The sequence below is a fragment of the Geotrypetes seraphini genome, chromosome 5, assembly GCF_902459505.1.
Source record: "Geotrypetes seraphini chromosome 5, aGeoSer1.1, whole genome shotgun sequence".
In the NCBI taxonomy this organism is placed as follows: Eukaryota; Metazoa; Chordata; class Amphibia; order Gymnophiona; family Dermophiidae; genus Geotrypetes; species Geotrypetes seraphini.
In genome coordinates this window covers 55,926,634-55,938,893 of record NC_047088.1, presented here as the reverse complement: position 1 = coordinate 55,938,893, position 12,260 = coordinate 55,926,634, and the positions used below count along the sequence as shown (strand labels likewise).

At 40.4% G+C, this 12,260-nt stretch overlaps 1 protein-coding gene across 8 annotated transcripts in view; it reads right to left on the bottom strand.

Annotated features, from left to right (window-relative positions):
- The window catches only part of DACH2 (dachshund family transcription factor 2), an 845,689-nt gene that overhangs the window by 36,499 nt on the left and 796,930 nt on the right, over positions 1-12,260 (bottom strand). For all 8 annotated transcript variants that reach the window (XM_033945577.1, XM_033945572.1, XM_033945575.1 and 5 more), the window contains one exon: positions 8,487-8,552. In XM_033945577.1, coding sequence (XP_033801468.1) covers positions 8,487-8,552 — 66 coding nt within the window. The remainder of the gene's footprint in view (positions 1-8,486; positions 8,553-12,260) is intronic.

The window sequence follows — 12,260 nt, the reverse complement described above, 5'->3', positions numbered from 1 at the left end:
TCTGCGACCTGTGAAGTGGTTTCTGACCACTTCTATAACCTACCTCAAGTTCTATCTGTACCCCTCTATCCCCTTATCCTCCAGGAACCTATCCAAACCCTTCTTGAATCCTTGTACAGAGTTCTGGCCTATCACTTCCTCCGGAAGCGCGTTCCATGTGTCTACCACCCTCTGTGTAAAAAAGAATTTTCTAGCATTTGTTCTAAACCTGTCCCCTTTCAATTTCTCCGAGTGACCCCTAGTGCTTGTGGCTCCTCTCAGTTTGAAGAATCTGTCCTTATTTACTCTCTCTATGCCCCTAAGGATTTTGAAGGTTTCTATCATGTCCCCTCTAAGTCTCCTCTTCTCCAGGGAGAACATCCCCAGCATTTTTAACCTGTCAGCGTATGGAAAATTTTCCATACCTTTTATCAGCTTAGTCGCCCTCCTCTGCACTCCCCTATCAGTGAAGGCAAAAGCTAGAAGGATATTAGAGTGCATAGGGAGAGGCATGGCTAGTAGAAAAAAAGGAGGTATTGATGCCCCTATATAAGACTGGAGACCGCACCTTCAAAAAGATATAAACAAGATGGAATCGGTCCAGAGGAAGGTGACTAAAATGGACAGACTTAAAGATCTCAAGATGCATACTTTGAAGGAAAGGCGGGATAGGGGAGATATCCAATCCAATCCCTCGTACTGAGTCTACTTGACTACTGTAACATCGCCTATTTAGCAATTTCCCAAAAGAACATGCAGCGTTTACAATTGATGCAAAATGCAGCGGTCAAACTGATCTTTGGGCTGAGGAAGTTTGACCACGTGACACCCTACTACCGGCAGCTGCGTTGGCTGCCAATGGAGGCGCGCGTAAAGTTTAAATTTGCCTGCTTCTGCTTCAAAGCACTACACGGACTTGCCCCTAAATATATAACTGACCTTTTCGTCTTCTCAGCCAACAGACACAAGAGAAGCTCACATTCCAACTTCGTTTCCCCCCAGTGAGAGGTTGTAAACTGAAAAAATACCATGAACATCTTCTCTCGCACCAAGCAGCATCATGGGTAAAGACCTAGAATTGCTTTCGCCCACTACTTATGAGGAATTTAGGAAACGTCTGAAAACACACCTGTTCCTAAAGTATCTAGACAACTGATCCTCTCTTCTCTCTCCCCTCTATAGCGATTAACTTGTTCTATTGATCACTCTCTCCTCAAAAATGGATTTCCTGTCCTATTAACCCTCTTTCTTCCTCCCCTCTTAAAGTCAATCAATTTGTACCTTTGCTTAATCTTTGTAAACCGCATAGAACTTCACGGTATTGCGGTATATAAGCTATTATTATTATTATTATTATATGATATATACATTTAAATACCTATAAGGTATAAATGTGTATGAGGCAAATCTGTCATTTGAAAGGAAGCTCCTGAATGAGAGGACATAGGATGAATTTAAGAGGTGATGAGCTCAGGCATGTGGGATTTCTTAGAGAGGAGGAAATAGTGGATACTGTGGATTGGCAGACTGGATGATTCATTTGGCCTTTATCTGCCATCATGGTTCTATACTTCTCTGTTGATATTTGAGCAGTATCTCTTATCAGCTGATTTTATACCACAGTTAGTATCACATGTGTAAGAGATGCATATGTACCAAAGGGGGACTTGTGAATCTTTACCTTGGAACCACAAAAACGTTAATGCTGCCTTCATTGCAGTAAGATGCATTGGCACGTACCTAGGAGGTAGTCATTAACATGGGTGGATCTGGGTAGAGATTGTGCAGGACACTGAATTGTGTATACAGATTATGATACTTTAATCTGTATGTGTTCTTTATCCATTAGGTACGAGTATTTTTTCCAGCTCTATGGCTGGTATAAGTGATTGTGCCAAGATTGGCAATATAGCAAATTTTAAATAAACAATATAGGTGTGTTTTTGACCTATTACATTACATTGATGTCTTCTATCCCGCCAATACCTTTCAGTTCTAGGCGGTTTACAACAAGAAATTAGCCTGGGCATTCACAAGGAGATTACAAGATTGATAGCTATAGTATGCATCGCTTTATTATTATCTAAAGTAGGTGCCTTCTTTTCTATATAGAGCAGGCTGCAAAAAAGGCATCTAGGGTAGGAACACAGAAAAATAATGACTACTTTTATGTGGTATTCAAGTAGGCATTCTTAATAAAACTACATCAGACCCATTTTCATCAGATTATGGTATCCCACAGGGTTGGATTTTATCTCCCTTACTTTTCAATATTTTTCTTGCACCCCTTTTAACATTGGGGAAATCCATTGGCTTTACAATGTTTGCCTATGCAGACGATTTGCAATTAATTCATCCAATAGAATTAAGTGACTTAACTGAAATAAATATCATCAATAAAAAATTGGAAAAAAATCAACACTTAGTTAGACCTACATATGTTCTCTTTAAACACTGAAAAGTCTAAATTAATGATCTTTCCTAACAAAGATGGAATTTCCCTATTATCTCCCATTACATTCAAAACTCAATCTCTTCAAGTTGTGTCATCCTTAAAATTACTTGGCATTATTTTTGACAGTAAACTCAATTATCATCTCCATATCAGTACAGTTGTTCAGTGCTGTTTTCAACTGCTAAGAATGATTAGATCTATATCCAAAGTGTTAGAGCCTACTTCCCTAAATATCTTGATCCATTTCCTTGTGACTTCCTGCATTGATTACTGTAATGCGCTCTATAAGGGCATAACTAAAAAAGAAATAAGACTCCAAATTATACAGAACACTGCAGTGAAGATCATATTCAATTCAAAGAAATTTGATCATGTTACAAGCATCCTTTATAAAGCACATTGGCTTCCGGTTGAACATAGAATCACATATAAAATTATTTTACTGACTTATAAAACTAGACAAAATAGTCAAACAGGATTTATTAATAACCTGCTTATTCCCTATAGTTCATCTAAGTCTTTAAGATCTGTGTCTAAAAATTTGCTATCTGTCCCATCTTTGAAGTTTATTAATACAATGAGGTCAACCATTTTTTCTGTCACTGCGCCATCTCTTTGGAATAATATTCTTGTCCACTTACGGGAAGAGTCAAATCTTAATCATTTTAAAACAAAACTAAAAACATTTCTTTTCCTTGATGCTTTCGAGACCTAAATGCCCTTTTTAGGGCTACGTAGTTTTAATCAATTATTATTATTATTTTTTTTTTACACCCTCCCTTTTGTTCTTTCCCTATATGTTCTTTTTCTTACTTGATAAATTGTAGTTCTGTCCTTCCTCCCTCTTGTTTCTGTTTGTTTTTTGAATTGTTTTTAATGTTTTAAATTATGACTGTTGTTTCCAAAGGATGTATAGTTACCCCATATATGTTTTTTAACATAATGTTCACCGCCTAGAAGGTTGATTGGGCGGTTTATAACATTTCTGAATAAACTTGAAACTTACAAAAATAAGAGTCTTTTAATAAAGTTGTAGTGAAAACTGTCCTTAAGACACTCTTAAGCAGGTCTTTCCCATGCACTATAGCCACTTTTTCCGTGACCTGAAAATGGCTGATTTTTTTTATTTCCAGGATTAATGGTCATGCACTAATGTTGCCATCAGCATGTGGGTCCCACCAGCCATTTTGTAGGTGGTAACAATTCGCATGCTAATCAGTTAGTTCACAGGAATGCCCGCACATTAACTCAATAGCATAGCCACATCCACTGTCTACTCCCCCCTCCCCCCAACATACCCTTCAGTGGAAAAAAGAAGAATTTATGAATCATGATATTGCGATCAAATCAAATTTTAAAATAAACTTGAAACTTATGTGCAGATTATGTACAGATATTTCAAACTTACTGCTGGGGCTTCAGCATGCCTCGTTTTAAGCCCTTTAAAATGTGGTATGTATTAATGCTTACTGTCATTTTATATAAGGGTCCCATAGTATGAGTGGAACAAGAGTAGATTTGCAAGATATATAAATATTTTATAAAGTACATGTATACACATGTACACACATTGAGCACAATTCTGTAATGACACATCTATTTTTAGGTGCCTAGACCTTGCCTTTTTCTTATTGGCTGAAATGGCTTACTTTGCTATCAAGTCTTAAATAGATATACTAGTACATAATTCACAGCTCATGACCCGTTCTCCATTGAATGTGCTCATGGTTCTCTTACAAACGAATGTAAAGACTCTGTGTCACCTTGCCACTGTATGGTGATTTTGCTCCACGCTATTTTTTATTAGGAAAAAGTCTGCCAAAGCAATTACTGAAATTGAGGCCCACCATATCTTTAGTAATGTAGTGTAATTATTATATTTGTTTCTCATATTTTTAAACAGGCTTTACCAATGGAGCCTAACAATGAAAAACAAAAGTTATGTAAGGTATAAACACGCAGAAGGAGAAGTCTCTCTGTGATCATAAAATGATGTTATTTTCTGTTCAGCAGCTCATGTTACTGCTGTTCATGCTAATTAATTAAAGGAGCTGTTGCTGTAATGTGCAAACAGGGAACCTGAGAAACTGAGAGGGCTTTTAGGTCTCTGAGTGAAGTTAAGTCAATCTGGGTGCGGGCAATCAAATATAATGAAATCACTTGTCAGTGCTAAGCTTGCAAAAACTGTGAAGTTTGACTAGGGAGTAAAAGGATTATAATTAGATTTCCAATAGGATAATAACTAAATGGCAGAAAGCAGTAAAGAGAAAATATTACTTTGTCTGCTAATGGTGCTGCTGTTCAGTTTAGTTTTTATCAACGCACTTGTAAGTTGTGCTAATTTAATTTGCTTTTCTCAGCAAAAAAACACTGCTCAAATGGTACTTGAATGTCATTTGCAAACCTCATTGATCTGAAGGTGCACTTAATGACACCCTGTATGTTTATTTTATGTGGAATGGAGACTGGTTGATAAAATGGTTAATGCACTGTCTTCTTTGCTTACAACTGAGTTATGGATATGGGCAGACGTTAGTACACATGCATCACTGTTTCCTGTTTCTTCCTACGGCAAATGGTTATCTCTATTGGTACAATTATTGATTTATTCATTGATTGCTTGCAAAAGCTTTTATAGTGGGTGGTTCTTTGGGCTGACGGTGGCAGGTAAATGGGAGGACTTGCAAATATACCTTGCATAAAAATCTACTTGCATTAGTAGCCATAAACCAAATGTAGCCATGGGGGGAGGGGAGAGTTAAATTCTAGATAACAATTATTTACATATCCTGCTTCTCCAAGACAATGAATACCCATATATATTACAAAGGATCCATCATGTATATGATTTAGTACCAGAATACTTTACAGTTAAGGAGAAGTAGCCTAATAGCAAGAGCAGCAGGCTAAGAACCAAGGAAGCCAGAGTTTAAACCCCACTGATACTCCTTGTGAGCTTGGGTAAGTCACTAAGGGGCTCATTTTCAAAGCATTTAGACATTCAAAAGTCTCATAGTAATCTATGGTATTTTGTGAATCTAAGTGCTTTGAAAATGAGCCCCTTAGTTACTTAACCCTCCATGTCTCTCAAACCTCCATGCAAACTCTCCAAGAACATGGAAAAACTTGCTGTATCTGAATGTAACACACCTCTAACCATTGCAATAGGTGTGAGCAAAATCAAAATAAAACTTATTGGTGAACTGCACTGAACGGTGGTCTGGAGAAAGTCAGGTGCATTTCACTTGAAAAAATGTTCTTAAATAGAAAAGCACTTGGCTTCAGTATTTACTTTCCAATTCTAAGATCTCCACACGTAGTAGACCTCAGTACAAAAAAAAAAAAAAAGAACCATGGCCTTTCAAACGAGATTGTACTCACTAGAGCTGAATGTAAAACTTTGCATGCAGTGTCTTAAGTCATATAAGCAAGAATTTTAGGTAGAAAAATAATTCTAGTTGATAGAATCATACATTATTGATCAAGGTGATGTGGCACTGAGTGTAGTAATTCATGTTGTATTACAGACTGGAGTGGAAGAACAGCATGATGGTTAGAGCTGCATGCTGGTTCAAATCTCACCACAGTTCCTTGGTATCTTGGGTAAGTTGCTTAATCATCCATTATCTCAGGCACAAACACAGATTGTGAGCTCTCCAGGGACACAAAAATACCTACTGTACCTATATATAAGCTATATAAGAAATTAACCCCCATTTTACTAAGCTGTAGAATAGGGGTAGGGAACTCCGGTCCTTGAGAGCCGTATTCCAGTCGGGTTTTCAGGATTTCCCCAATGAATATGCATTGAAAGCAGTGCATGCACATAGATCTCATGCATTTACATTGGAGAAATACGGCTCTCGAGGACCGGAGTTCCCTACCCCTGCTGTAGAGGTTTCCACTGCAGTCTCCAACGCTCATACAATTCCTATGACTGTCAGAGCATTTAGCACTCTGGGCTGCAGTAGAAATCTCTACCACAGCTCAGTAAAAGAGGGCCTAAATTCAAAAAGTCATTCTACGACAATGGAATCTTGAAAGTTGAAAATTGTAAGCAGGGTAGTAAATTGCATTAATCTAGCTATTAATCCAAGCCAATGCTCTGGCAATGCTGTCAAAATGCAAGAGAATGTAAGGATGGAGTACTCCATTGCAGAATAATGGTTTCTGCATCAGTGCTTTGCAAGCCAATTCTACAATATCCCCTAGCCAGTGTGATTTTCCAGGTATCCACAATAAATATGCATCAGATGAATTTGCAAGGGATCGAGGCATTGTCTATTAGTCTATCTTATGCACATTCACTGTGAATAGCCTGGAAACACCAGTTTGCTTAGGATATTCCAGGGCCAGTGCAACAACTTTTAGTCATAAATATGCCCACAGAAATCTGGTCCTTCAAAATAATGTTTGGCACAACATTTGTTAGCTTTGTTGGTTCTGGAGTTGACAAATCTTCTTTGCAAACATTTCTTGAATATCAATTTGCCTGTTAGCAAGAAGAATCACTTGACATGTTGAAAGGCAAAGCTGAAACTAATTAACAACACTAATTATTTTAGTAAATAGGGGGGGTTTTTATCCGCTCTCATGATAAAAATATCCTACTCTGTTCAGTTGCCTCTTTCTGTTGCTGTGTTTTCATTCTTATTTATTTATCTTTACCATCATAAGTGCCAGCTTTGTGAGTGTGGTCGGAGTTTAGCAGCCGCCAAGACTGAGAAAGCCCCTTCAGTGTGTCCATGGAGAAGTAATTTGTGTTGTGTGTGGAAATCATTTAAAAATGCTGGCTTACCATTGCCCTCTACATTGTTCCCAAAAATGCTTGAACTCTCACAGTTTTGTTTAGTACCATGCTTCTTGGTAAATGTGGAACACTACTCTTAAAGCAATGGTAAATGTCCCAAACATCAACAAAAATGTCAGTAAAGTGAAGCCTACTTGAATGGTTAGACTAGAACTAGATAGAACAGTGTCCTATGAACTAGGAAAGCCAGGGTCAAGATCCACTGATGCTCTGTATGACTTTGTGCAAGTCACTTAACCCTATATACAGTACAGTGGTGCCTCGCATAACGGACGCCTCGCACAGCGAACGCTGCGCATAAGGAACTTTTTGTCTTGCTCCCTATAACGAACTTCGTTTCACACAACGAAGTCGCCCGAGGGGCCCGGGGGGGGGGCGGAACTACTCTCGCCGCTTCCTAATGTGAGCCGGGAACAGCAGCACCCTCCTGTCTGAATGCAGTGCTCCATCATCTCCCTCCACCTTACCTTAGATACCGAGTTTTCCGGCTTTCTTTTTCGGCCAGCCACACACTTTCAAAGAGCAGCACATGCGCGCATGCTCTGTTGTTCAATCTTCTCCTCTGACGCAACCGGAAACCGGAAGTTGCAGGAGAGGAGAACATTGATCAACTCCAGCAGCTGCGCGTGCACAGCTTTTTGAAATCGTGCGGCTGGGTGAAAAAGAAAGCTGGCAAACTCTGCATATAAGGTGAGGTGGAGGGAGGGAAATGTAGGGCTGCAGAACGAATTATTTTGTTTTACATGTATTCTTATGGGACAACAGGGCTGCAGAACGAATTATTTTGTTTTACATGTATTCTTATGGGAAAACGCGTTTCACACAACGAACTTTTCGCATAACAAACTTGCTCCTGGAACGAATTAAGTTCGTTGTGTGAGGCACCACTGTATATGCTAAGCCCTCTGCAGATGGAAATATGTACTGCACATGAATGTAACTCACCTTGAGCTACCACTGGCATGTGTGAGCTAGATTCAAATAAATAATAGTTTAGATTGTGTGCTAGAAAAATTAGCAAAAAAGTGTTAGTGAAAAAGTTATATTGGACTAACATTTCTGACTAACTTTGAAAAGCTATGCTCCATTCATCAAGATGAAATCTAACAGGAGTTAGGTATAGTAGTAATATTTGTCATCAAAACTGTAAACAGCTAAGGATACAGAGATAATAAAACTGAAGACGACAAATAAAAGTACGTTTGAAAAATTGCTTACAAATGTATTCATTCCATACTATACCTTGCATTGCTGCACTGTCATGTTGGGTCCCATTGTGTTCTGTTTCCATCTCTGGGATTCCAGCATCTGAAAACATGACACTCAGGATTAATAAATGCCTGATGGTATTTTGATAGGTGCAGATTTACAGGGTGAAGGGCAATTCAATAACTGGGCATATGCAGTTATGCATGCCTTACACATAGAAGCTCACGGTGTGCTACTTTATAAAGAGGGCCTATCCACCACTTTGACAAAGGTGCGATATGCTTTTTAGCGTGCGCTAAATATTAGCACACGCTGAACTCTAACGCATGCATGTCATCCTATAGACATACTAGTGTTTAGCGTGCACATTGATTTAGGGTGCGCTAAATGTGCACTAAAGTTTTGTACCTCGGGAGTTGTATAATTATAAGTACTATTACCTTTGCATGGCATACTTAGGTGCCCTTTTATGTCTGCTATTCACCTAGGCCCCAATTCTGTAAACGGCACCTAAAACATAGGCACCGAGGAACGTGGCACACAGCGAATGTTAAGCATGAGTTCGGTGCCATTTATAGAATCGCATCTAGCGGTGCCTAAATTGGACTTAGGCGCCAGAAGGCATCAAAACTTTAGGTGTTCCTTATTTATGCCAGAGTTTTCTTGGCCTAACTACTGGTGCTTAAATTAGGCACCTACTGTAAGTCCAATTTAGGTGCCTACACATAAAACATGACTACGATCCGCCCATTAACCATGCCCACTTTCTGGTAGGCGCCTTGGCCTAGGCGCCTAGCTGAAAGTGGTAGGCTCCTATTGAGTTGGGTGCCTAGAAAGCATTTAATTTTAAGTCAATTATGAGTTGCTAATGGCTTGTTATTGGCGCCCATGAAGCTTTTTAAATAATTTAGACACCTTTTTAAATAATTTAGACACCTAGATTGGCTACTTAAATTTAAGTGTATTTTATAAAATCTTGGCCCTAGTGTAAATGGTTACACCTAAATTTAAGCTCATGCTAGTATAATAGCATGCTATAGAATTAGCATTGGTGCACCTAGCTGGAGACCCCAAGTTATAGAATTGCCCTACATGTGTGAATGGGTATTAGTTCATTTTCATTTAGTACAAATTATTTGGTTTAGGCTTAAGATCATGCTGTATTACAAATGCCATACACTAAAACCAAAGAGGGTAATATAAAGCCCATGGGAGTAAGCAGATTGTTAAGCCGCTCACAGCCGAAGATGGAACAAATCATGGATTTTCACATCTGTGGCTACTGGAATTCAATATCAAGGTATGTGACAGCCTAAAAGTTAACTCATCCATGATTGTATTCACTTTCTGAAGGGAGAGGCCAATAACTGATGTTGTTTCAAAGTGGTGCTGATTAATCCAAAGCCACTGACATTTTCAAGTACAAAAAGTACATCAAAATGGTATTGGCCTCAGGTCAGCTAGTGTCATTCTGAAAAATAATAATGGTACAGCAGGATTGGCTGACAATCTTTCCTCTACTCTAAGGAGAACTTAAGAGAGTTTCTGAAGGGTCTACAAAGAGTAGAAAAGAGCCCATGGTGGGCTCTTAAAAATCATGTGTGTTTAAATAAATGGCAGTGCAAAATAAAACAAAAATAAATTGCATTTCATTTGTGTATATTTACAGCATATCACCCACATCTCCATGCAGTGCTGGGCTCTGGCCAGCTCTTCAGGTCAGGGAAGTCACCCACCCGACACCAGGGCTCACAAGGAAAAAATGATTTTTGCAATGCAATGATGGTGGTTACAGTCCTTCACAGACTCACAATTCACTTGGGCATAACCGGGGCTGGATAAATCCGGTAGGCTGCAGGATGGGCAACTTTGGGGCTTCATTAATCACACTCAAACTCTTCACTATCGGATAAATGACAGCTCAGTCCAAGGCATGAGTGAACCAAACTGGAACTTTATTTAAAGTTGATTATAGAACAGCCTTTGAACTATTTATACTCACTCTGTGAAAGGGCAGATATTCTGGTTCCATCAAAAGATTTTCTCCATCACCTATTTACAGCTTCTTCAGTAAAACAGCAAACAATTTGGCTCTATCAATAGATTTTCCCCGTCTCTTCCTTTAGTCTCCACTATTTACATCAGGGGTGCCCAACGCTTCGATCGCGATCGACCAGTAGCTCAGGAAGGCAACGTGAGTCGATCGCGGAGCCTATCCCGGGCTCTGTGATAGACTCGTGTTGCCGTCCTGATCTACGGGCCGATCAGCCTTCCTTTCCAGTGTTCTCCCTAGGGCCTTTTAGCTGGGCAATCCGCCCAGCTGTCATCTGCCGCTGCTGAACAAAAAACCGGCTTGGAGATTTCAGCCCGTAGCGAACTTATGCTCCGGGCTCTAACGTGTGCGTGCTGGCTTCTCTTCTCTTCCCTCCGAAACCGGAAGTTATGTCCGGGGGGGGGGGGTGGAGGGAGAAGGGAAGCCGGCACGTACATGTTGAGAGCCCTGAAGCAAGCGTTCGCTACGGGCTAATGCGGGAGACAGGTTAGTGAAGCATTTGTTCTTCTTCCTGCTGGGTCCTGCCTACTTTCTGTTTCCGCGAAGGCAGGACCCGGCAGCATTTCCCCCAATAGGTTGATCACGATCTTGGGCTGATCAGCCTTCCTCTTCCCGACGGAAGAATTGACGTTGGGGAGAGGAATGCTGGTTGGCCGAAGCAGGGAGAGCTTGGGGCCTGTTATTGGTGGCATTTGGGTCCTGGTCCCCGATGGTAATGGCAGTGGCAGTGGCTTGGGGGAGGGCAGGGAGAAAGAAAGAAAAAGGGCAGGCAGGGAGACAGAAGGAAAGAAGAGAAACAGAAAAAAAATGAAAGGGAGGCAGAGAGAAAGAAAGGGCAGGGAAGAGGAAGGAAAAGTTGGGGGAAGGAATGAGGTCTGGAGGAGAGGAAGCATACAGGCTAAAAGAAGGGAAGAAAGATTGTATGCACAGTCAGAAGAAGAAAGTGCAACCAGAGACTCATGAAATCACCAGACAAGGTAGGGAAAATGATTTTATTTTAAATTTAGTGATCAAAATGTGTCTGAATTTGTATCTGCAGTCTATATTTTACACTAAGGTTCCCTTTTACTAAACCGCAATAGAGGTTTTTAGCGCAGGGAGCCTAGGAGTGTCGAGAGCAGTGCTGGGCATTCAGCGCAGCTCCCTGCACTAAAAACTGCTAACGTGGTTTAGTAAAAAGGGAGGGGGTATATTTGTCTATTTTTGTATGGTTGTTACTGAGGTGATAGTGCATAGAGTCATCTGCTTTGACCTCTTTGAAAACCCTGGAATAGGAATGATGATTAACATTTTCTATGCGTACAGTGTGCGTTGTGTTTTTTTAAAATTTTATTTTGTTGGTAGATCATTTTGACTTGGTCATTTAAAAAGTAGCTCGCAAGCCCAAAAAGTGTGGGCACCCCTGATTTACATAGTCTTGTCAGTTCCCTCCCAAATTACTCTGAGAGTTTCCCTTAGTCTTGGGCTTTGGCGGGAGAAAGGAACAACCAAAAATCCAGAATCACACTCCCTCAATGGAGTAGTAAGGTGGGAGGGGCAGGGGTAGTGGACCACCCAGGCATCATCTTCAAGGGGGGTGACGGAACCTTTCATCCTCTCCGCCCCCCCCCCCCAAAACCTCTTTAAATCATCGCTGTCGTGAATAACATCTTCCACTTGCAGCTTGCTCTGGTGTTGGCTCCCTTCTGACATCATTTCCTGGTTGTGGGACCAGGACGTGACATCAGAAGGGAGCCGACACCGCGTGAGTAGTA